Source organism: Monodelphis domestica, chromosome 7 (assembly GCF_027887165.1).
Source record: "Monodelphis domestica isolate mMonDom1 chromosome 7, mMonDom1.pri, whole genome shotgun sequence".
Classification (NCBI taxonomy): domain Eukaryota; kingdom Metazoa; phylum Chordata; class Mammalia; order Didelphimorphia; family Didelphidae; genus Monodelphis; species Monodelphis domestica.
In genome coordinates, this window is record NC_077233.1 from 98,884,549 (window position 1) to 98,911,589 (window position 27,041).

Genomic DNA, 27,041 nt, shown 5'->3' on the forward strand with positions numbered 1-27,041 from the left:
CCTTAGTACCCTAAGAAATAAACCATTTCTTTCATCTTGCCTTTCTATTTCTTTAATTGAGAACTGTAATTGCTATTTCCGTAGGAAAAGGCATGTAAATGGACTGCCCTACAGTTTATCTTATCATATCTTTGATTGGGGGGTGGGGGTGGGGGAGGGAAAGGGAGTAGAAAGGGTCTTTTCCCTGGCCACTAATACTGAATATTTGTTGTCTCTTCCCAATTAGAGTGCAAGGTCTCTGAAGGCAAGATAATCCCATTTTCACATTTATACTCTCAGCTTTTAGCTAAGTGCTTGGCATATAATAAATGACTAATAAATGTTCTTGCATTCAGACTTTAAATCCAGCCTTCTTTTTATTGCACTACTTGGTAATTGTGCAAATACAAATTTGCTACACCTGCATTTACTACATTTTACCCAGCATCCTTTTATGTCTTCATTTTACATACTGAGGCTTGGAATTTGGCTGAGACCCATGCTGGGGGGTGGCTCTTTTTGAGCTTGGGTTTTTGGTAAAGCATGACAGGTATGGGTTTCTCTGGCTCTGTGCTCTGCTCAATTAGCTGAATTAACCCCTTTCTTACTCACATTATTATTAAGTCCTATATAATAAATACTTTGAGTATTAATTTTTAATTTCACAGTAATAGAAGAAATATGCTTGGTAAGAAGGGAAATTGCTAAAAAAGAAAGCTAATTAATAAATATTCATTAGGTGCTCATTTGATTTTCCTCACCAATCCTAGACTTGAGTCTAACAGGGTCACCAAATAAAGGCCATCTCTTTAAGGGACGAATAAATCTAGGATGGAAAGTGGAAGAAACAGGATTCATTTATAACCGTTATCATGATGCTTACTTTAGTAAATGCCTTCGGGATTAAAATTGTATATCTAGTATTTCATAGTCTTTGGGGCCACCTCAGTCTATTCTCCTTAAATAAAACATAAAAAAAAAAATAGAAAAAACTGGGCCTCCCTCCTACTTGCAAAAATTGTTTCTCCACTCTAATAAGATTTGGGCTTTGTCCAACACAAGAAAAGCACATGGGCTATAAGGTGAATTATAGGTGCAATTCCTGGGAACAAAATCTAAGTATATCCAAGTAGTTTTGAATGTAACTAAGGGAAAAAAAATATTTAAAGCTAAAAATTGCATTCCAGACCGACAGAACGTCAAGCTTAAATATAACTATGAAGACCATTCCAGTAGTGGAAAAAAAAAAACCCAAAACTTGAAGGCACATACAAAATGCTTGAGCAATAAAATTATATAAACCACCTGAAACACTTGTTTCCAGCTAATTTTGCAATCCTTTTCCTTTAGTTAAGTAGGTTTTTTACTCAAGTGGTTGTGGTACACGGCCAAAAAAAAAAAGGAATTATAAATAATTTAGTAACAACTGAGCTCCAAATCTACAAGTCAAAAGTATTTTTCTTAAAAGAAAATACATGTAACCATATCAAAAAGACCAGTAAATTTATGATGTAATTTTAGAAAACATTTTGCTTTAGGAAAGATTCTCTGTAATGTTATTTTATGCAAGAAAATCTTTCTTCCTCTACGTTTTCCATACCTAAAATAGAATTTAGATAAAATAGAGCAACAAAAAGATTCAGGCTTCAGGTTTTATGTAGTGACATAGACATTAACATAAAGGAAAAAAAAAAACCCTATATTATTGTTGTTTCATAGCAAGTTGTTTTTTCAGGCATATCTTCCCAGATGTGGGAATTTAAATTTAAATTAAAAAATGGGCTCTGCATTTTTAAAAAGGGCTCTGGGAAGATATGTCTGATAAAAACACCTTACTATGAAACAACAATAATATAAAATATCTTTTAGGAATCTAGGCCAGGGTAACTGAGGGCTCAGCCTGGAGAGGGATAATCTAAGTTCAAAAAGTTTTGTGACCCTGGGTAAGTCATTTAACCCCAAATGACTAGCCCTTGCCACTCTTCTTAGATTTGATATTAAGTCAGAAAATAAGGGTTATTTTTTTGGGGGAGGAGGGAGGAAGGAATATAGGCCCATAGTATTATAAGGAAACACTGTGAAGAATAAAAGTATAATAAAGCATACAGTTGGGGGAAATTTTCATTTAAAGCCAGAAACCAGAAAAGGAGACACTAAGAACAGAGAAATATTAAAGAATAAAAATTACTTGCATGATCTGACATGTCATTATTTCACTTATTATTTATCTCTTCATAAGTAATCTCTTAATCCTTTGAATTATTTTGTATTTTCCATACATCTAAAAAATATCAAATGTTTACTGATAACCTGCTACTTTCAAGGTAGTATTTCTGTGGGAAAGTCTTCAGGCATGGTACTACCACTTCAAATAATGTGGTAGGGGAGGGTTTCACAAGATTTTATTAAAAATTTAACATTAATTATCAATACAAAAAAGGAAATTGTTCAGTAATTATATTCACTTAAATTAATAATTAAATAATAAAACATACCAAGTTTTTCAATTAGAATTCTTTGTCATTTTTCCTCATATGAGAGTGTATATACTCTATTCTTTGGGTGATCTTAGTTTCCACTTTGTTTCAAAACCTTAAATTGTTTTGATACCCATTCTTTTCTAGATGACTAAAAGTTTTGGCGATGATTTGTATTTATTTTGTTTCATCCGGGAGAATGTAAGCAGGGATTATTTAATTTTTTTCCCTAGAATTCAAAGTACCTACCACAGTGATGTATACATAGTACATGATTAATACTTAATTCATTTATTTTCTTACTAAAAAAAATTAACATTAAGTTAAGTGCATCAAAATGTGCCAATATTATTATAATATGTCCATGGTGGCAAACCTATGGCACACATGTTAGAAAGGGCATGCAGAGCCCTCTCTATGGGCATGTCTACATTTGCCCACTAGAATTCCTTATTAGAAAGCTAGAGCTACTTGGAGTGGAGCTGTTCCCCTCCCCTCTTCCTGCACCTGAGGACATTCCTCACTTGACCCACCCCTCTCTGCCCAGCAGCCCAATGGAAGCTCTTCCTCTCCTACCTCTGTCTGGGGTAAGGTGGGGGGGCTCACATGCTGTATGAGGGTGCAATGCAGATGGCAGCTTTGAGTCCATGAGAAAGTGATCCCCTGGGTGGGGTTGGGAAGGAAGTAGGTTTGAGGGGAGCATAGCTCACTGCATGGCACATAGCTAGAGGGGGGAAGAGTGCTGAGTTCAATCTCCTCCTCCTCTCCACAAGTGCCTTTCATCACTCTTTCCTCTGCCCAGCAGTCAATGGAAACCCTTCCTTCTCCTCCCCTGACTGGGGTAAAGGGGAAGGCCAGGAAGGTGAGGTGGGGCACGGCAAGGGGGTGGAGGGAAAAAGGGGGAGGCGTGGAGCATAGCACTCTGTCTTTAAAAGGTTCGCCATAACGGCCATATGGGATTTTATTATGATTCTAGTTAAACCCAGGATAAGAGCTAGTGAGTCTTCAGTATCAATTTTCTGCATTTATAATGGTCCTAGGAATAGTAAAGAATGAAATTCACATAAAATATCAATGGCAAATTTAGCCAATGACAAACTCTATTATATCTATAAAACCAAAGCAACTAAAAAGCAGCAAAAATTATGAGTTCCACTTGTTCTCCTCCATTTACATACCCCCTGTTGCTACAAATGGATGACTTTAGCTCCTAAAGAATGATGACACTTCTGCTGAAAGGGGACAGAAGATTCATTTTGAAATTTGAAAAGTTTTTGAATACAAGATAGGACCATGGAATTTTAGGTCTGGAAGAGATCTTAGGTTTAGTTTAATACCATTTAATAGATCAGGAGTTGAAGTATGCTCTAGGAAAGTTGGAGATACAACAAAGTCAAATTATTTTCATTATAATACTAAGATAATCTAACAACTAATATGGAAGATATCAATAATTATAATCTTTTAAAATAAAAGCTCTTTGGGGGGGGTGTCTTCAATAATTTTTAAAAGTAAAAAGGAGTTCCAAGACCAGAAGATTGAAAATAACTGTTATAGATGAACGGAGGCATAAAGAGGTTAAATAATTCAGTAGAGCTGGAGCTTAATCTAAATTTGACTTTTATCTGTCTGGATTTTTCCTAACAATGGTTACTGATGCTAAACATGGTGGTTCAGTATAAAGAATAGAATTTGTAGGTCCCCTCCAATTTAAAAATAAAAGTCAAATGATAACCCTCTTATTTTCCTCAGTATCCAAGAGGTGGCATGGCAGAAGAGATAAGAGTGCTAGATGAGAGGTTAAGCTGATTTGGATTTCACTTCATATAGCATTACTAACTTTTAGGTGCCTCAGACAACTTTTTAGGACTTAGCCATAGCCATGTTTGAAAATTTGGAGTTAGGTATCTATACTAAAGAAATCTCAGCTGCTTCACATTGTTATATGTGTAATCTTCAGCCAAGCCTTCACTACTATACTTAATCTAATTCCTAGGTCCCTAAATTTAGACGAATATGGAGAAATAGTAAAAAAAAAAATTTTTTTGTGCTATGATTAAACAAAGTAACAATGTTTTTTTGTTTAGAGTCACAAATGTAATGTTAAGTATGAATATCTGCTTCAATTACAAACTGATATGTAATTCACTATGCCACCGGTTTATTTTAAATAATCCATGCTTAGCCTTTTCCTAATTGGAGATGTCATAACTTGGAACTGGTTTCATAATGGAGAAAATTTGAATAACGTAAAAGCTCAACAATCAACCCTAAAGCTTGAATGGAAGCATCACTGAAAGAAAGCTGAAATTATTAGTTTAGCCTTTTAGATCAACTACCTTATTCTGTCATCCTTAATATACCAGAGAAGGGTGGTACAACATTCATTTTAAATATTAAAAAAAAAAACACCCAAAGAACAAAAAAATATATTATACAACTAATTCATGGATTCCAATTCTCACACACACACACACACACACACACACACACACACACACACACACACACACATGGCATAATAGAAATGGATCCAAGTCAGGGCAAACTGGGATGAAATCCTCACTGAACACATGACTGGATCAAAATAGTCGGTTAAACTTAATATTCCAAGTAATTTTTTTTAATTGTAAACTGCAGAGGAGTTGTCAATAAATATTGGCAGAGTGAGTCTGCACTAGATAGTACCTATAAGAGGAAAATCATAGCTCCAGCTGCTTCTGTCTGGCCCTGTCTCCCTGCCCAAAAGCATAATGAAGAAATGCTAAGTTCTGGAAAAGATACAAAAACAACAAGACATGATTCCTATCAGCAAAAAATGGAAGCATCACATAATCTAAAATGGAGAGAAACTGAAAGTCTACTTCTCATTTGGTTTTGAAACATATTTCTATATAACTGATAACTCACTTTAATGAAGCTACATGCCAATCCCCCTCTCCCCCAATTTTGCCTCAAGTTCTAAGAAACTTTCACGTTATGTTATGAGTTTTCTAAATGGCAAGAGAAAAGGGGAGAAGTCAGCTGTCAAAGTAAATAAAATAAATTCTGATTATAGCATATGAAGGCTTATATGCAAGAAGTAGGCAAGAAATAATAAAGGAAATGTATGACTAAAAGATTTGGTGGGGCAGTCATCTACCAAGACAGGTGAAAATTGACTATTTTATTGATGCCCAAAGAAAATTAAAGAGCTAGAGAAGGTCCCCAAGGTTTTCGGTTGCTTTTCTAAAGACAAGAATCACAAAATATAAGACATGGATATCTAGTAATCAGCACTAATTGTGAAAATCCCCTCAATGATGAAATGAGATCTACTAAATATAAGAAACATTAACTACCAACATGGAGAATACATCAGATGTCAACAAAACATACAGTGTTGCAAAGGGTTAGGGATGAGTATAAAGAAAAAACCTGTAATTTCCCTAGCAAGAAACTTCTCTATCACTACTGGATAACATCTTCCCTAGAGGTCTCACTTCAACTCAGATCTTCCCAACTTGGGGAGATAAGTTCTCTATCTCCTAAAGCCATTCTCACTCTTAATATGTTTTAAAAAATAAACAACCCACTTACCTTTTGTCTTAGTATTGATTCTAAGATAGAAAAGCTAAGTCACTGGGGCTAAGTGGCTTGTACAGGGTCACATAGCTAGGAAATGTCTTAGACCAAGTTTGAACCCAGGTCCTCCTGATTCCAGGCTTGGCTCTCTACTATGCTACCTAGTTGCCCCTTAATATGCTTAAAACAAAACAAAACAAAAAAACAAAACCCTTACCTTCCATCTTAGAATTAATAATGTGTATTGGTTTTTAAGGAAGAAGAGCTGTAAAAGATTAGGCAATGGGGGTTAGTGACTGAACCAACCGTCTCTAGGCCTGGTTCACAATCCATTGAACTACCTAGCTGCCCCCTTACTATAATAAAATAGAAACCAATTACATAATATTAATAGATTCAAAAGCAAAATTTGGACCAAAAGTTGGAAAATAATAAAATGATTTTCTCATTGATATTATTATCTATTCGTTAATTATATATATATATATATATATATATATATATATATATATATATATATATATATATATATATATATATATATATATATATATATATATATATATATATATATAATGACAAAATATCTGAATCCTATCCAATGGTCTGCTTTTATGTTGAACAATATTTAACATAATAAAATGATATGATTATTTGCCCCTGTAATCAAAATGGCTCAGTAATGGTTGATGTACTACTACATGGGTCATGGCTGAATAAAGGGATGATTACTGTAATTTAATGGCAAGAAGTGGGGCTATGGGAAAGGTGGTTGAGGCAATAGAAGTGTTAGTCTTGTTCCAAAAGGGAGGGACATGGGACCACTAAAGAACAATTTCATGGGGAAGGTGATGTGAATCTATGGTGGGAGCCCAAACTAGGCTTTCACAATGGAAGAATTTGCACATCAGAAAACAGTCTTCTCTAAGATTTCGTTTTGCCATCAGAGGAAATTTTCTGCCATAGGAGGGATATGTGATTTCCCAAGGGCAGCAAATACCCAGAGTGAGAGGAAAAGAGTACCAGAAGAGGCCTTGAGGAAGGAGACTGGTCACAAAGAGTAAAGAGTAAAGGCCCAGGTAGCATAATCTGGGGTCAGGTTCAACTTCTTTTATGCTGCAATTTTTTCTGGACCCTTTCCTTATAATAATAGCCAGAATTTAATGACATTAAAACTTTTTAATTGTATGATATTTCTAACAGTAAAGCCCAGAAGAAATTGCCTAGACAGGCAATCACACAAAACCTGAATAAAAGGAGAAGCTGAAATCTTATACTTCAGAAGCTTCAATTATAAGATAGATGCTGGAAGAATAAAGAAGGGAAAAAATATGGTTTTAGACCAGCGGTTCTCAACCTCTCAATTTGTAGCAATGAGAATACATAATGCATATCAGGTATTTACATTCTGAATCATAACTGTAGCAAAATTACAGTTTTGAAGTAGCCACCAAAATAATTTTTTGGTTTGGGGGTCACTGCAACATGAGGACTTATATTGCGTGGTCACGGCATTAGAAAGGTTGAGAACCACTGTTTTAGACCATCAATGAGAAGATAAATTTTAGATTTGAAAGGGAGGAGAAACAATGAAGACAACTAAGCTCAGGACAATGAAAAAAAGTACAATTTTTAAAAAGGTACAGGAATTCTTCTTTTAATAACTTTATCTTTTTAAATTTCACCCTTTAGAAACACTTGTATAAATGGGCTGGGAAGAGAAGCTAGAAAAGAGGGGGAAGAGAAAGTCAATTGTGAATTACCTGAAATTATATCTCTATATAAGAATGTTTAACATGAAGCATAACAAAAATAATTTCAAAATCCTTAGCAGTTTTGGATGGAAATCTAATATTTTGAAGAATGTCACTTGCTTCTACATATTCCAGCAAAACATTATCAAGACCTGCATGATGAAAGGATAAATTTGGAAAAAGCACCTCAAGGGCTTTCATGGTTGAATTGTAGGCTGCTAGCCTGGGATGACTCTGCTAACAAGTTTTAAAAGTAAAAACTGCCCAAGTTCATGGATAATACTGAAACATTTAACCTTTCCTACCATTGGATAAAAATAATGAGGTCTTTGTTGTTCAGTGGTTTGCCATTTCCTTCCCTAGCTCATTTTATAGATGAGGAAATGGAGACAAACAGGGTTAAGAGACTTGTCCAAGGTCATGCAGTTTTTGAGGTCAGATGTGAACTCAAGAAAATGAGTCTTCCTGATTCCAGATTTGGCACTCTATCAACTGTGTCATGTCATCCTAATGAGTGCTAAAGCCTTCTGACTTACATTATGCGATCTCCCTCAATAAATGAACAAGGACAGAGAAAATGTGCTGGCTAGAAATGAATAACAATGAACACAAAATAGGTGAAATTAGTTATTCTAAAGATCATTTATTTTAAGTGACAGCTTGAGAATATGACTTGGCTAAGATTTGATTGTTTCTCCAAAAGGAAAGCATAAATCCAAATATCTAGGATAATAATAATAAATAAAACAAGCAGTAATTTAAAAATTATAACTTCATAATCATTGAGTAGTATCAGGGTGCCCTTGAAAAGTCTATTCCAGTTTAAGCAAAGTAAACCTAGCAATGACTTTGGGAACATCCTGTATAAGGTCAGAAGTTTTTAGTGAATAACAAGGAAAATGGACAAAAGGTCAGAGTTCCTCTAGGATTATCCAAGGGTGGGTATTACTTAATTCTAACGAATTTATAAATTAGACAGTCTCTTCGGAGAGGCTACTGGTTGCTAGCTTGTGATATCCCTTCCCCTAAATTATATTTAAATTGCTCTTTGAAGTTTATGTAATGCTTTACACGTTGGTCCTCTACAATTTTCAAATGTGCTGTGTGTTCTTGTTATACAATTTTGTATTTCTTCTGGATAAAACTAGCAGTTCTTTTTTTCCTTTATTAAGACTTTGTTATGTAACTTTCAGTTTGGAATTCTTAAAAACATGCTATACTCTTTTCATTATTATAGTCCTTTAATGTTCAGAGAACACATTCCCCCAAACAACCATATGAAACTAATTCAAGAATTATTATTCCCATTTTACAGATAAGGAAACTGTATACTCTTCTTTTTAAAAAAAAGTTTGTGTTCTTTTTGTCCTTATATCATTATTATTTACCTCCTTCCCTCCAACATGGATCCTCTCTTATAATAAAGAAAAATACCTATGTGTTCCATATTATCAACTTTTTAAAGGATCACGTGTACTTTCAAATGAAACAGTTGACTCTTGTCATTTCCAATTTTAAAGTTTACAAAAGGATATTCAAATTACATAAAAAAGTCTATTCCTAATCTATTTTTAACCATTATCTTAACTTTTATTTCTCTTTAAAAGAGTAACTTGATTATATATTCTTTCAAACAAAAGTAAAAGATCTGCATAAAAAGATCTGGGGGATAATCATTGCTGAGGTTGGAGAACACCATTCTAAAATAATATTATCAAGCCTTCTTTTTATTACAATTATCTGTATTATAGTATTACTAGCATAAAACAGGAACTGCTGGTTTTAGGTGAAGAGAACAGCTGTAACGTGGGATAACCATCATGAAATTTAACATGGCAAAAATATTTATAAAAAGGAACACAAATATTGCAATTAAAAGTAGTTAATTTATAACATAGGTATTTAGAAATGCTAGCAAAAAAGCTATCAGTCAAATGTTTTATAATCTCAGTATTTATATGAGTATTAATTCCCCTACTTACATTATTCTTCAAATGAAACATTATCTCCAACAAATTTCAATGAATCTAAAACCTCACAAATGTGGTTAATGCCTCTATTGTTGCAGATTACCCATCCATCTCTGCTCACATTCATAGGTTAAACAACTCCTCATACACTGTTTTGATATGGGATATATCTCTGGCATGGAAGTCAGATATCTGTGCTCATTAAATAAACTTCTGATTTGTAATTTGATGCTTTCATGGGACCAACTCATCAGAAGCCAAATATTTTGCCAGATATACCATTATCTTGTATTTGATTAGAGTAAAAGAATTCTCAGAGCTTGATTAACCTTTTGTATGGTGCTTTAAGGTTTAAAGAATGGTACCACTACATCACCATAAAAAGTAAACAAATTCTGAAATCATGTGAGCTGAGACAAATTCCCTGTAAAGCTTGGCCTGAAAAGGGAAGTCTCACTTTTCCATTACTTGAAATGCAACAATATTTAAGATAACCAAGTCATAATTAGAAACTTCAGTAAAGTACTTCTTTAAAAAAGACAAGAGAAATAATGTAAACATAAAAAAACCAACCAGTTGATCATTCCATTGATATGGCGTGCTGCCGTGTGGTCTTTTGGAAGGCTAGAAGTTCCATTGATGGGCTGAAGGGAAGGAGTTGGGTATATAGGACTTCCCAATGATTGCATGAGTTGAGGACTCTGTAAGAGAAAAAGTAAAATGTGACAAAGATTTGTAGTCACTTTCTGCCTTTTCACCAGATTTGCCCTTACCTTACCCCTTCCCAACCTGGACTGGCACGAAGTCTTGTTCATCTTTCTCCACTAATAGCTATTTTGGTTGTTACTAAAGAATTATTAATTAGGGGCAGCTGGTGGTTCAATGGATAGATAGGAGGTCCTAGGTTCAAATCTGAAATCAAGACACTTCCTAGCTGTGTGACCCTGATAAGTAACTACAATTGCCTACACCTTACCATTCTTCTGCCTTAAAACCGATACTTAGTATTAATTCTAACACAAAGAACAAGGTTATAAAAAATAGTAATTTGTTAGTGCACCAACCATAACTTACATTTATATAGCACTTGCTATGTGCCAAATACTGTGCTAAGTGCTTTATAAGTATTATTTCATTTGACCACAATAATAACCCTGAGAGGTAGGTACTATTATCATTCCCATTTTACAGATGAGGAAATCTAGGCAAAAATAGGATGAATGACTTGCCCAGGGTCACAAGGCTTCCTGAAGTCTAAGAGTGGAGTTGAACTTAGGTCTTTCTGACTCCAGGCCCAGGGAACTAGAACAAAATATTATATAGTTGTCCCACAGCACATGTTGGCTAATAAGTAAAAATTAATCAAAATTCAACTGCTGTTGGTTTCTTGACTCCTGGGATATAGTCATCTAGATGTATGTTATTATGATCACTAAGCTGTTTATCCAACGCAGGAAGTATTTATTCAATGCTTACTAAGTGTAAGGCACTATACTAGATGCTATGTATATACAAAGTCAAAAGAAGAAACGGTCCCTAATCTCCAGAAACTTGTATTCCAATTTGGGGGAGAATGGCTAGACAGGACATGCAAGGAATCAGAGAAATATATTACATGTAATAATTTGAGAAGGCTAGACAAAGCGAACAGAAAAAGCTTCTAAAAAGGAGGGGAAGTTTAAAAAAAAAGAAAGAAAAGTTTCTAATCATTTTGCAAAAACAAAACAAAACAAAAAACTGCAGAGAGAAATAATTAACCAAGCAAGATAATTTAAAGTTACAATTTAAAAAGAAAAACTGAGTGTACTGTTTTTGTAGTTTCATGTACAAACTTCTTTTTCGATTCTATTATATACTGAAATGCCTATTTAATTGGACTTAAAGTTTAGAATAAGATTTTTTTAAAAAAGGAAATGTATTCTGCACATATCCTAGATAGATCTCTATTAAGAGAACTTTTCTGTCAAAAATTTTCCCCAGTTAACTGTTGCCCTCCAAATTCCACTTGTATTTATTTGTATATTTGGGTATGCATGCAAAAGCTTTCCAGTTTTGCTTTGTTTTTTTTTGCATCAAGTGTTCATTTTTTCCTTTATAACTTATATCCCTTGTTTAGTCAAGAACATTCCCCCATCCATTTATTTGCTTGTTTTTTATATTTTAATCTTCAGTTATAAACTCTCTTCTGTCATCTACTCACTTTCCCACTCACCAGAAAGGCAAGAAATGCATCTATTTTACACAAGAAGTTACAAAAAACATATTTTCACATTAAGCATGTTACAAAATTTTTTTTAAGCAAGTAAAAGTGAAAAAAAATACATAGGCTTAATTTGCACTTAGGATTCATCAGTTCTCCTAGGAGGTGGCTTACTTTTCCCTTTCTTTTTTTAATTCATTAATGACAAATTTACATTTATGTCATTTATTGCTTCAGAGTGTAAGAGTATATCATATAAGCTAAAGATGTTAGTCTAAGGGTAATTTATCTGATTTATTTCAAGTTTAACTATCAGTCTCCATCTCATCAGTCTGAAATATCCTATAGGCAACTAGTGAAGGGGAATGAGTAGTAGAGAGATTGGGGCTGGCTATTTAGATTTGGGGGAAATTGATTCTATTAAAAACTAACCCTTACCTGCCACCTTAAAATCAATGGTATATTAATTCCAAGGGAGAAGAGTGGTAAGGACTAGGCGACTGGGGTTAAGTGACACCCAGAGTCACACAGTTAGGCAGTGTGTGAGTCCACATTTGAACCCAGGACCTTGGCTCTCAATCCACTGAGCCATCTAGGTGCTCCCCACAGTAATGATTCTAAGATGGAAATTAAGGTTTATTTTTTTTAATAGTTTTTAGAGAGACTAAAGATTGGACACATATGGGAAATATGATATAGTGATGTTCCAATTATTGAGTGAATTAAGGACTGTATTCAAAGGGACTTTTAAAAAAGAGGAATATATAGCAAAGATGTAGAAAAATAATGTGAATTTTATATATACCAATAATTTAAAAGCCTTAGGACCAAAAAGAATAGCAGTAAAACTGATAGTAAAGATTAATTTCTGTAAAAATCATTCCTGACTCAGATGAGTACATTCAGATCATCAATTTACATATTCAATGTGAAAATTGATTAATGTTTTTGTTTTAGAAAATATTTCTCCTTTTCTAGAAAAGCCATCAAAGCACAAGATATAATTAGCATTTCATATTTGACATTAATGTGAATGCTTCAAGCAATGGAAAAAAAAACATGATAAATAAGAACGGGAAAAGATTATTTTGATTCAGTGAATGAAGTTGGAAAGGAATTTCACATTAACAGGTGGGCCTACAAGCAAACATAAATAGGAAAAAACCATACAAAAATGTGCTGTTTTTCAGAGAAAATCGATTTATAATCAGGGATGTGAAAAAAACCCATTGTGTTTTATAGAGAAAGCAAGTTGTATTATTTAAGTTCAGAGTTAAGACAAGTTAGGTAGGAAATAGCTTTGAGTAATCGTTCTTCCTTTTGCTTTAGCTATGCTTTACTTATTTTTTTTTCCAGTTGGCAAAACACAACTAAGTAAAGCCAAAGCAAGACAATTTAGGAATAAAAATGGAAAAGATGCAGAAAAGGTGCAAAGGTATTTTTACATCAAACTTTTTATTACCATCAAAGAGAACAGAGTAAGTATACTTAGACTTTAGCATCACAGTCCTATAGGGAATTTAAAAAGTCCTTAAAGAGAACAAGAATGGAAAAAGCTGGATTGGACCAGGTGCAGATATATAAGAAGTACGAACTGTAATACATTTTTAAGTCTCATGAGATTTACATCATTCATGGGCTCTGCTGTCTTTGGATTAATTAATAGGTTAATATAAATTGAAAGAGACACCCTAAAAAAGTTATCTACCAAGTCATTTAGAGGAAATAAGTATGGAAGCAATATTGTAAAAGTCTAAGTGAGAAGTATTAAAGGAACAGACTAGGATGGTATTCTCATTGGATAGCCAATTTTTTTAAAGCTCTTGATCAAGAAATATGGTTTTACAGTTATTGTTTTTTAAAGTACAATCCCAAGAAGGAAAGAAAGAAAGAAAGAAAGAAAGAAGCAAGAAAGCAAGAAAAAAAGCAAGAAAGCAAGCAAGAAAGCAAGAAAAAAAGCAAGAAAGCAAGCAAGAAAGAAATCTAGAGTTAAGGTGGTGGTGTGCTACAGTAGCCTTCAACTAGGACTATAAATTAAAATAAAAAGCTTTTTATTTGGGACTCCCAACCTAGGTTAATGAGAAAGCTAGTACAATCTTATCAGTTAACCTTATATTTTCTGTAAAAAAATCTACTTATAGGAACATATTTATAGACAACTACCCGCAAGATTATTATTATTATATGATTATATATATATATAAGTTATATATATAATTATTATTAATTATGAGTATATTAAGGGGCTGGTATAGTTGAGAAGCAAAACAATTATATTAAGCATTCATGAGTCCAGCATTCAACTCACTCTACTTCTGACAACATTGAGGAGAACCCTACTAAGGCATATTATAAATTCTACTAGACTGCTAGAATTTCAATATAGTTAATCCCTACAGTATCTTCAGTCTACTCAGGCAGTTCCATATTCATAAGTAGAAAAATGCCAAGAAGGCACAAAAGCATTATTTTATTGCTCTGGATAAACTCATTCTCAGAGAGAGTACAGTACAGCAGGGGAAAAGCACATGAAAGCAAAGACTATTCATTTTTCATTCAAATGAACATCAAAAAGATCTCATTGTTAATTAGTATCTGAGTTTTATATACCTAAGTTCTTTAAGAACAGAACTTCTAATATATCATTTAAATTTGGAAAGGGTTAAGGGAAAAGGTAGAGAATTAGAGGGAGAAGGCATTTGCTTAACTCATTTCTGGTTTAATCAATCACAAATAATATTTAAATTGTATTTTGCTTTTTCTTTTAATATGATTTTTTCCATAACTAAATAGCAGTTAGTTTCTCTCCTTTTCCCATCTTCCTGCCCCAAATGAACAACAAAAGAAAATCAAATGCATAGCAAAACAAAGCAAATTCCCTCAATGACTAGGTCCAAAAATGTGTCTTATTCTGAATTAAGTCCATTGCAGGAAAAGATGGCTTCATCTTCAGTTCTATGGAATTAGTTTGTCATATTGATCAGTTCCGACGACTTTCATCATTACTTTTTACTACAATATTTTTGTTATGGTATGAATTGATCTACTTCACTTTGAATACGTTTATAGAGATCTTCAGTTATCTCTGAAAATTATCATTTTAGCACTTTTTATAGTGCAATAACATTCTATTACATTCATATGACACAATTTGTTTAGTTATTTTCCAAAAGAATGTACCACTTGAAACCCATTTTTTTTTTTGCTACTACAAAAAGAATTGATATAAACATTTATCAATGAGGATTTAAGTGTTTTCTATTATATATGAAGCCCTGGGGATACCAAGACAAAAGCTAAAACTCCTCTATAAACATTAATCTACTTCAACATTATCCCCACTTTCTCTCTTATCTACTTTCCTAATGTTTCTTATCCTTTACAGGTGAAGACCTGACTTCACTATATATACACATCAGCTCTTCATACACACACATATGTATGTATATGTATATTTTGACCCTGCTAGCTTCCATCCTATCATCCACATTTCTGCTAATTTTTTTCCTCTCCCCTCATTATTGTATAAACTCTGTGCAATCCAGCTTATTATCCCACAAACCTCATATTCTCAGCCTCTCTGCAACCTTTTGCCACTTATACCCAATACAACTGTAATTTGACTCATCAAACATTTATTATGGGACATAACTCTTTTAACTCTACTTTTTAGAATCTGTATCCTTCCAGTCTCCTACGCTTGTTCTTTTCCCAGGTCATACACACTAACTGTGGGTTATTTCTCAAGGCACTGTCCAGGACCCTTTTCTATTTTTGCTCTATACAAAGAGTTTCACAAACTACAATTCTTTCACCAAATCCTGCCTATTGTCAGTTTTAAAGCAGCGTCATAGAGGCAAGGCTTCATGTCAAAATAATTTTGCCTTATAGAAAGATACTTAGCTCTTGGGCCATACAAAAACAAATTGGAGCTGATTTTATAAAAAGAATAATGAGTTTCAAATTCTCTCCTTCCTTCAACCCACCCCCCAAGCCCCTTGAGATGGAAAGTAATCTCATATTGACTATCATGTAAAACATTTTCCCAATTCTTTTTTTCTGGAAGGAAACTCAGAAAAAAAAATTAGGAAAGTGAAAAAAATTTGCTTTGGTCTGGATTCAGATTCCATTTTTTTTTCCTCTGGAAGTAGATGGCAATTCTGATCATGAGTCCTTTGGATAGCTTTGGATTATTTTATTATTAAGAGTAGCTGTTGCTCATTGTAAAATATTCCTGCCACTGTAAAATGTTCACCTGTTTTTGCTTATTTCACTCTGCTTCAGTTGATGTAATAAGTCTTCCTGAGTTTTTTGTGAGCTCCTCTTGCTTATCATTTCTTACAGCACAACTATATATTTACTACAAGTATATACTATAACTTACTCAGCCATTCCCAATTGATGGGTATCTTCTCACTTTCCAAACCTTTGCCCCACCAAAAAGAGTTGCTTTAAATATATATATTTTAAACCCTTACCTTCCGTCTTAGAGTCAATACTGTGTATTGGTTCCAAGGCAGAAGAGTGGTAAGGGCTGAACAATGAGGGTTAAGTGACTTGCCCAGGGTCACACAGCTGGGAAATGTCTGAGGTCAAATTTGAACCCAGGACCTCCTGTCTCCCGGGCCTGGCTCTCAATCCACTTATCCATCCAGCTGCTTGCTTTAAATATTTTTTGTACATATAAGTCCTTTGCTTTTTTGTTTTCCCCCCTTTGGAATACAAACCTAGTAATGGTATTCCTGGGTCAAAGGGTATGAGGTACTGTTTTAAAGCCCTCTGGGCATAGGTCCAAATTGCTCTCCTGAATGATTCTATCAGTTCATACCTCCCCTAACAAAGCATTTATGTTCCAGCTTTTCCATATCTCCTCTAAGTTTTGTCATTTTCCTTGGGGCTGAATTTTTCCTGAGGGTTATGGTTTGCCACTCCTGCTCTAATTTTCTAGTGATTTCATCAGTTCCAACTGGGTTCTGTTACCATCTCTCTGGAGATGATTCTTAAATCTATGTATCCAGTCTTAGTATCTCTCCTGAACTTCAGTACTGTCTCCCCTTCCCTTCTCTGAACATATCTTCTAGAGAAATAAACAGGATAATCCTTTGAAATATATTTCAGAAGATCCTCCTTAAAAATGCAAGAACTTATTTTGTGAAACATCACTTACCACAAAGATAAAAGTGTGGAAAAAGATATCCTGTCTAACAGGATACTATACATAAACACACAGTGGCTGGCCTGAGAATAGGATGGAAAACTTGCTTGCTATTTGCTGAAACATGACATCTGCTTCATAGCAAATTGACAACCTTTTAAGAATATAAACCCAAGTAATAAGCTGGTGGTCTTTGCTAATCATGAAGCCAACAAAGTGATCACATGAAATGGGAGAGTAAAAGCACTGGAAGAGGTGCTTACTGGACATGTCAAAGAAGATGTGTGCTAGGCACCACAGATTCAAAGCAGAACTCACTGTTTACTCCTCTAAGTCATTTCTATACCTTCTGAACTTTATTTATTATTCCTGTAGGAAGTCATCATCATTCTCCTAATCATACAAATTTAGATTCTTGGCAGTATTTTATTTACTTCATTTATCTAAATTAGTCAACAAATCTTGTTTCCATATTCACAATATGCCCTGAATACACTACTTTTTCTCCATTTACACTACTCTACTTTAGTTTCTCATCTTCGGCCTAGACTACGGAAGTTTATTTCCATAGGTTTTCCTGCCTTAAGTCTCAACCCAATTCCAATCTATCTTCCTTTCAGTTCTCAAATTGATTTTCCTGAAGAAAAGGTTTAATCACACCAAATCTTCTACTTAATCAACATTACCCGAGTTGTTGTGAGGATCAAATGAATTATTTGTAAAATGCATAGGGCATGAGTATGAAGGCATAGAACTAGAAAGATCTCACGGAAAATGGGAGAAATGATCACAGGAAGAGCAAAATTATACTGAACAAATGATTTAATACAAAGGGAAAATTCTAACATGGACAAAGCTTCTATCCATAATGCAATGAAAGAAATTGTTTAGAGAACAATTCAATTTGTTACTTTGGAAGTTTACAAAAAATTCCAAAGAAAGCATAAATAAGTAAAGATCAGGAATGAAAAACTAAAAGTTGAGACTAGGAAGATATTAATGAGAAGTGGTAGAGTCATTTCTTATCAAAAATAAAAAGGATGTAAAGGGGAAAAATGACAAAAGAAGCTAAAGGGAAGGAAAGGAGAGATTTTAAATTAACAAGTAAACTGGGAGTGGAAAAAGGTGAATAACTAGATATAGCACAAATTTTTAGACTCTGATAGAATGGTATTTTGCTGTTTCTTGTGGTCCCTTCTTTGTCTTTTCTTTTTAACCTTTCCCTTTTGTCTTGGAACTAATTCTAAGACAGAAGAGTGGCAAGGGCTAGTGTGAAGATGAGATTAACTCTTTCCTGCCCACTTTTAAAATTTAATCACCAGAAGCTTATACACCCCACTTTTCACTTGATTGGGAGGAGGTCTATAACCCAAATGTGCTAAAAGAAACAACTGACTGCCCCCTGGGCAGTCTTAAGAATATTCTAAGACTGTGAATGTTAAATGCAAAGTGGAGGAAGGCACAGGAAGTGACAGAAAGAATCATCTTTAAAAGCAGTTGTAACTTCCTGTGTGAGGGTGTTTTTCAGAGTTGGGAGTTGGAGTTTGAGCTGGAAGCTGGTAAAGGATTTGCTTCATGGACCTGAGACTCTGACATTAGGTAGCTATTGGACTTTCCCCTAGGACAACCACATGGGTGAATGAAAAGGCTAACTCCTGTTCCTGGTTTTCTGAAGGGTCTAGATTCCAGAGAGGTCCCTCCCACCCTCTTTTCCCCCTGTCTTGAAAGTGGCTTCATGGCTGGAGCCCTTGCTTTATTTATTCATCATTGGCCCCAGCCTGAAGGATGAAGGCCCTCCAGCTAAGGACTAATTAGCCCTGCCTGGGTTGAGTCAGGGACTGGAGTAAAAAACATAGTGTGTTGTGAGATACCTTACTCTATCATCTTTCATGTTTCCCTTACATTCACTCTTTCTTTTTGTAAATAAACTACCATAAAAAGTCATTCTGACTCGAGTAATTCATTTCAGCGACCACATTTCTCATAAATTTAGTCCAACTTTTAATATTTAACTCTTATACTAGGTAATCAGAGTTAAGTGACTTGTCCAGGTTCACACAGATAGGAAGAATGTGAGACCAAATTTGAACCCCAGTTCTTCCGATATTAAGCCTGGTGCTCTATCCACTGTATTACTTAGCTGTCCCTGCCTTTTAAATAAAGAAATTAAAAGAAATGATTTAAATAAATAAAAAAAATTATTTATTGTAGAAAATAATCCTTGGGGATGGGTACTGGGGGGAAATTATGTTAATGTAAAAAACAAAAGACATCAATAAAAAGTTATTTTTAAGTTGGAGGAATTTAAGGGGGCAGCTCTTCTGCATTATTCTTTTCTTAGCAAAAGTCAATTCTGCGGGTGCCAGTTTGTATTTCCTAGTTTTGTTTCTCCCCAGTCTCTGACCTGGGGATGCCCTTCAGGTTCATAATCATGCTTAATCCTACCTGGCTTTGTTGATTCTTTACTAAGCCTGCCAAGCCAGTTTCTTGAATGTTGGCATGTGTCCCAGCTTTAGTCTTGTTCATGCTGCTGATTCTAGCTCTTCATTTATCTCATTTTACCCTCTTTCTGCTGCATCTATTTTTATGGATATTGGACTAAACTATCCCTACTGGTATTGCTTATGTTGTACTTTGTAGTAATTGAGGTCTGCCCTTGGTGCTAAAGATTTAGCAAAGGTCAGGAAAAATTCTAGCTTTTTAAGTCAATTATAGGGCAACTTAATACCTCTATCACTCTTTGACAACGAAGTTTGGCTGCCCATCTCAAACTCATTACATCTTTATTGAAATTTAGCAATTTGAAGAAAATTCAAGGCGGGGGTATCATGGTTACTTTTTTAAAATTAAAAATATTAGTGAAGTTTTAAAAGACTGTATTATTTTCTCTTTAAATCATTTGCTTAAGTGGTGCTAAACTTGATAGCTAAACTTTGCAGACATCTTGAAGAATACATAATTACATCAATTTGGATGTTCCTGGTATAGTTTCGCTTCATCATCCAGCACAATTCTGGCCCAGGTCCTTGCATAAATCATCTATAGAGGCTCTATCCCAAAGATAGTAGGTTTTTCTCAAAGTTTCTTATGCCATTGATACCAACACTAACCTCTGCTTTGATTACTATCTTACCACAGGAATATGCCAAAACTAAAACCAATCTGAGACACAACTTTCTCTAATTTAGAGAAGTTCTAACTCTGCCTAGCCCTGTCATTTGAACCCTCTATTTTCTGTGCCAATGCATAGGTTGTCCCTTATGCCTGAAAGTCTTTCTGTCCTAGAAAGCGATCTGTCCAATTTTCATCTCCTGGCATTCCCAATTCCCTTCAAAGATCAATTCCAAAGTCACTTTCTCAGGAGCAGTTGGGTGGCTCAGTGGATTGAGAGTCAGGCCTAGAGACAGGAGGTCCTAGGTTCAAATCTGACATCAGACACTTCCTAGCTGTGTGACCCTGGGCAAGTCACTTAACCCCCATTGTTCAGCCCTTACCACTCTTCTGCCTTGGAACCAATACACAGTATTCATTCTAAGAAAGAAGATCAGGGTTTAGAAAAAAAGAAAGTCATTTTCTTCTAGAAGCCTTTCCTGATTACCCAGTTGTTAGTGCTTCCCTCAATTTTATATTTTTTTATTTTTAATTCTGCATTTAATCTCTGTGAACATGGCATATCCCCTTAGAAGCATTTTATTTTTGTTTTTGTACCACTACACAAAATAGGTTTTTAAAATTTATTGACTGACTTATTGAAAGACACACAAAACTAATAAATGTAGGAGGTATCTGAAAAATAGAACTTCCTGATAAGACGCTAACTGATTCTGCCTAGCTGATACCTTTATAATGATGGGCTTTTTTTTTGGAGGGGTGGGGGAGGGTTGATTTTAATTTTTTACAAACTATGAAGATGGAAGCTTACAAGTACCAAAATGACCCAATATATCATTTAAAGTGTACAAGAAGGAATCATGGTGAAGAAAACCAAAGAGAATCAGCCATAAACTTCTCTATACACTCTAGGACTTCACAAAACAGCAGAATCTTGTTGAAGCAATGAGTACAGATGAACTAGCCCAAGTGGAAGTCAAAGAAAGTTTGAGCAACTAGGTAAGCCTGGAGATGCTTGTATAACAGAAGAAATAGCCAGATCAGCATCTTAGGAAACTACACGCAATTCAGATGATAGTTAACCACAGGCCAACCCAAAACTGCGGTGATAATGGCTTGAAACACAGCAGGTGACAAGGCCAGACAACTTCTGAAGAAGATAGGGATTACTCTTCACCACCACCCTCAGGAATAAGCAGGGTAGGCCTGAATAATTCAAGACAATAGAAGGGAATAGAGACTAACCCAAACACAAACACCTCATCCACAAATTGAGGCTGGAGATATGTGAAAACAGAAGAAAATGTTGAACATAATGAAAAAACACTCTGGCCTGGGAGAAGTCCAAAGGTTACCATCTGGAAGAAGAGAATAATTGTACAACCAGCCCAAGTAGTGTCTAAAAGAAAAGAACATTTCTAAGTAGCTGGAAGAAATGAAAAAAAAAAGATACATGTTATGTGAATGGAAACTATAGCAAAAGAGCAAATATTGGATGAAGAATTAATAGCCAGGAACCGACTGTGGTAAACCTTGCCCCAAAATTGGGCTGCTTAAAAATCATAATGGGCCAAAGTAATGATACAATAAACAAGAAATATGAAAATAAATAAAAATTACACTATTTTAAAAAATTCACCTAGAGGGGGCAGCAAGGTGACTCAGTGGATTGAGAGTCAGGCCTAGAAATGGGAGGTCCTAGGTTCAAATATGACCTAGGATACTTCCTTTTTTTTTTTTAAAGAGTTCATAGTCTAATGGAGAGAAGACATGCAAAAAACTATGAACAAATAAATTATACAGAGAATAAATTGGGGGTAATCTCAGAAGTCACTAAAATTAATAACTGGGGAACACATCTTGCAGAAAAGTGGAGTTTAGCTTACTACTTCTTGCTCAAAACACATTCCATTATCCCATTAGTAATTTGGTTGAATTCCCTCTCAAGTTCCCAAATGTGTATCATGTTCACATCAAACCACCTCTGTAACAATGCATATGACTACAAATTGGGATTTAAGGAATAAACTCCTTGTCATCCAATACAGAATTATCCGTATTCCATTTGTTTTCCTCAGCTATACGTTTGATCCCTTTCTACTTCCCATGAACTTCTAAATCTTTTTTTTTTTTAAACCCTTACCTTCTGACTTGGAGTGACACCAAGGCAGAAGAGTGGTAAAGGCTAGGCAATGGGGGTCAAGTGACTTGCCCAGGGTCACACAGTTGGGAAGTGTCTGAGGCCACATTTGAACCTAGGACCTCCCATCTCTAGGCCTGGCTCTCAATTCACTGAGCTACCCAGCTGCCCCCTTGAACTTCTCAATCTTACAGGAGACCTAAGAATTGAAACTCCAAGAATTCAGATTTTGGTTTACTTCTCACAGTTTGAACTTGACCCTAAACACAATTGGAACTCTACTACATTACCCTGGGCAAATCACTTAACCCTCATTGCCTAGCTCTTTTGTGTCTTAAAACCAATACGCAGTATTGTTTCGAAGAAAGAAAGTATGGGTTTAAAAATAAATTTCCCCCAGAAAACATAGCAAGGAGAGGCATTTAAGAACTACCAGATTAAATAAAAGGAAAAAACATAGATACCATACTATAAGAAATTATGTGTGAAAACTGCAAATCTCTCAGAACCAAAGGGCAAAATACAAATTTTTTTTTATGCAGTTTTCTTTTATTAGTAGAATTTATCCACAAGTGTCCCCTATTTCCCTCTAGGTCCCCCCCCACTCCCAACCCTCCCCGAATCACTTAAGGGATCATCTAGGAGCCAGACATGTTTACATAAATTATGTCTTTCATGTTTCCTCCTTTCCTTTCACTCTCTGAAGGTAATATTCACAATTTATTCTTCAAGAATTAAATCTGTAGTTGTGTATGATGTTCTTTTGGCTCTACTCATTTCACTGTTCATTATCCTTCCTTCCAAGTTTCATTAAAATTATCTTTCTCATCATATCTTGTGGCATGGTAGTATTCCATTTCAATCATTTGCCACAATTTGTTTAGCCATTCCCCAATTGCTGGGCATCCTCTCAATTTCTTTTTTTTTTAACATTATTTTATTTGGTTGTTTTCATACATTATTCACTGAAAACAAAGATCATTTTCTTTTCCTCCCCCCCGCCTTTCCCTCTCCCATAGCCGACGCATGATTCCACTGGTTATCACATGTGTTCTTGACTCGAACCCATTTCCCTATTGTTGGAATTTGCATTATAGTGTTCATTTAGAGTCTCTCCTCAGTCTTATCTCCTCCAACCCTGTAGTCAAGCAGTTGCTTTTCATCGGTGTTTTTACTCCCACAGTTTATCCTCTGCTTGTGGGTAGTATTTTTTTTAGATCCCTGCAGATTGTTCAGGGAAATTGCATTGATACTAATGGAGAAGTCCATCACTTTCGATTGTACCACAATGTATCAGTCTCTGTGTATAATGTTTTCCTGGTTCTGCTACTCTCACTCTGCATCACTTCCTGGAGGTTGTTCCAGTCTCCATGGAATTCCTCCACTTTATTATTCCTTTTAGCACAATAGTATTCCATCACCAACATATACCACAATTTGTTCAGCCATTCCCCAATTGAGGGGCATCCCCTCATTTTCCAATTTTTGGCCACCACAAAGAGCGCAGCTATGAATATTTTTGTACAAGTCTTTTTGTCCATTATCTCTTTGGGGTACAAGCCCAGCAGTGCTATGGCTGGATCAAAGGGCAGACATTCTTTTATCGCCCTTTGGGCATAGTTCCAAATTGCCCTCCAGAATGGCTGGATCAGTTCACAACTCCACCAGCAATGAATCAATGTCCCCACTTTGCCACATCCCCTCCAGCATTCATTACTTTCCATAGCTGTCATGTTAGCCAGTCTGCTTGGTGTGAGGTGATACCTCAGAGTTGTTTTGATTTGCATCTCTCTGATTATAAGAGATGTAGAGCACTTTTTCATGTGCTTATTAATAGTTTTGATTTCTTTGGCTGAGAACTGCCTGTTCATGTCCCTTGCCCATTTGTCAATTGGAGAATAGCTTGATTTTTTTGTACAATTGATTTAGTTCTTTATAAATTTGAGTAATTAAACCTTTGTCAGAGGTTTTTATGAAGATTGTTTCCCAATTTGTTGCTACCCTTCTGATTTTGGTTACATTGGTTTTGTTTGTACAAAACCTTTTTAATTTGATGTAATCCAGATTATTTATTTTGCATTTTGTAACTCTTTCTAATTCTTGCTTGGTTTTGAAGTATTTCCCTTCCAAAAAGGTCTGACATGTATACTATTCTGTGTTCGCCTAATTTTCTTATAGTTTCCTTCTTTATGTTCAAGTCATTCACCCATTTTGAATTTATCTTGGTGTAGGGTGTGAGGTGTTGATCTAAAACTAATCTTTCCCACACTGTCCTCCAATTTTCCCAGCAGTTTTTATGAAATAGTGGATTTTTGTCCCAAAAGCTTGGATCTTTGGGTTTGTCATATACTGTCTTGCTGAGGTTGCTTGCCCCCAGTTTATTCCAATGATCCTCCTTTCTGTCTCTTAGCCAGTACCAAATTGTTTTCATGACCGCTGCTTTGTAATATACTCTGAGATCTGGGACTGCAATACCCCCTTCCTTTGTATTTTTTTTTCATTATTTCCCTGGATATCCTTGATCTTTTGTTCTTCCAAATGAACTTTGTTATGATTTTTTTCTAAATCAGTAAAAAATTTTTTTGGAAGTTCCATGGGTATGGCACTAAATAGATAGATGAGTTTGGGTAGGATGGTCATTTTTATCATATTGGCTCGTCCTACCCATGAGCAGTTAATGTTCTTCCAATTGTTCAAGTTTAGTTTTAGTTGTGTGGAAAGTGTTTTGTAGTTGTGTTCATATAGATCCTGTGTTTGTCTCGGGAGATAGATTCCTAAGTATTTTATTTTGTCTAGGGTAATTTTGAATGGGATTTCTCTTTCTAATTCTTGCTGCTGAGCTGTGTTGGAATGATATAGAAAAGCTGATGATTTATGTGGGTTTATTGTGTATCCTGCAACTTTGCTAAAGTTGTTGATTATTTCGATTAGCTTTTTGGTTGAATCTCTAGGATTCTTTAAGTAGACCATCATGTCATCTGCAAAGAGCGATAATTTGGTCTCCTCCTTGCCTATTTTAATGCCTTCAATTTCTTTTTCTTCTCTAATTACTACTGCTAGTGTTTCTAATACAATGTCAAATAATAGAGGTGATAATGGGCATCCTTGTTTCACTCCTGATCTTAATGGGAATGGATTTAGTTTATCCCCATTGCAGATGATATTAGCTGATGGTTTTAGATATATACTGTTTATTAGTTTTAGGAATGACCCTTCTATTCCTATGCTTTCTAGTGTTTTTAGTAGGAATGGGTGTTGTATTTTATCAAAGGCTTTTTCTGCATCTATTGAGATAATCATGTGGTTCTTGTTGGTTTGCTAGTTGATGTGGTCAATTATGTGGATAGTTTTCCTAATGTTGAACCAGCCCTGCATCCCTGGTATAAATCCTACTTGATCATGGTGGATGACGCTTCTAATCACTTGCTGGAGTCTTTTTGCTAGTATCCTATTTAAGATTTTTGTATCTATATTCATTAGGGAGATTGGTCTATAATTTTCTTTCTCTGTTTTTGGCCTGCCTGGTTTTGGAATCAGTACCATGCTTGTGTCATAAAAGGAGTTTGGTAGAACTCCCTCTTTGCTTATTATGTCAAATACTTTGTATAGTATTGGGATTAACTGTTCTCTGAATGTTTGATAGAATTCACTGGTGAATCCATCAGGCCCTGGGGATTTTTTCTTAGGAAGTTCTTTGATGGCCTGTTGGATTTCTTTTTCTGATATGGGATTATTTAAGAAAACTATTTCTTCTTCTGTTAGTCTAGGCAATTTATATTTTTGTAAATATTCATCCATATCACCTAGGTTGGTATATTTATTGCCATATAGTTGGGCAAAGTAGTTTTTAATGATTGCCTTAATTTTCTCTTCATTGGAGGTGAGATCCCCCTTTTCATCCTTGATGCTGTTAATTTGCCTTTCTTCTTTCCTTTTTTTAATTAGATTAACCAGTACTTTGTCTATTTTGTCTGTTTTTTCAAAGTACCAGCTTCTAGTCTTGTTTATTAGCTTAATAGTTCTGTCACGTTCTATTTTATTAATTTCTCCCTTAATTTTTAGGATCTCTAGTATGGTTTTCTTCTGGGGGTTTTTAATTTGTTCATTCTCAAGTTTTTTGATTTGCATTTCCAATTCCTTGGTCTCTGTCCTCCCTAATTTGTTAATATATGCACTCAGGGATATGAATTTTCCTCTAAGTACTGCCTTGGCTGCATCCCATAAGGTTTGAAAGGATGTTTCGCCGTTGTCATTTTCTTCAATGAAATTGTTAATTGTTTCTATGATTTCTTCTCTAACTATCCGATTTTGGAGTATCATGTTATTTAATTTCCAATTAATTTTTGATTTGGCTCTCCATGTACCCTTGCCGATCAATATTTTAATTGCCTTGTGATCTGAAAAGGCGGCAGTTATTATTTCTGCTTTTCTGCATTTGAGTGCCATGTTTCTATGACCTAGTGTATGATCTATTTTTGTGAATGTGCCATGTGGTGCTGAAAAGAAGGTGTATTCTTTTTTGTCCCTATTTATTTTTCTCCATATGTCTATTAACTCTAATTTTTCTAAGATTTCATTCACCTCTTTCTTGTTTAGTTTTTGGTTTGATTTATCTAAATTTGATAGTGGTTGGTTCAAGTCTCCCACTAATATGGTTTTACTGTCTATTTCCTCCTTCAATTCTCCTAGTT

The 27,041-nt window shown here is 34.9% G+C and overlaps 1 protein-coding gene across 5 annotated transcripts in view; it reads right to left on the bottom strand.

The window, feature by feature from the left end:
* LOC103092583 (KAT8 regulatory NSL complex subunit 1-like) overlaps positions 1 to 27,041 on the bottom strand; it is a 160,311-nt gene that overhangs the window by 38,830 nt on the left and 94,440 nt on the right. For all 5 annotated transcript variants that reach the window (XM_056805256.1, XM_056805255.1, XM_007499706.2 and 2 more), the window contains one exon: positions 10,318 to 10,445. In XM_056805256.1, coding sequence (XP_056661234.1) covers positions 10,318 to 10,445 — 128 coding nt within the window. The remainder of the gene's footprint in view (positions 1 to 10,317; positions 10,446 to 27,041) is intronic.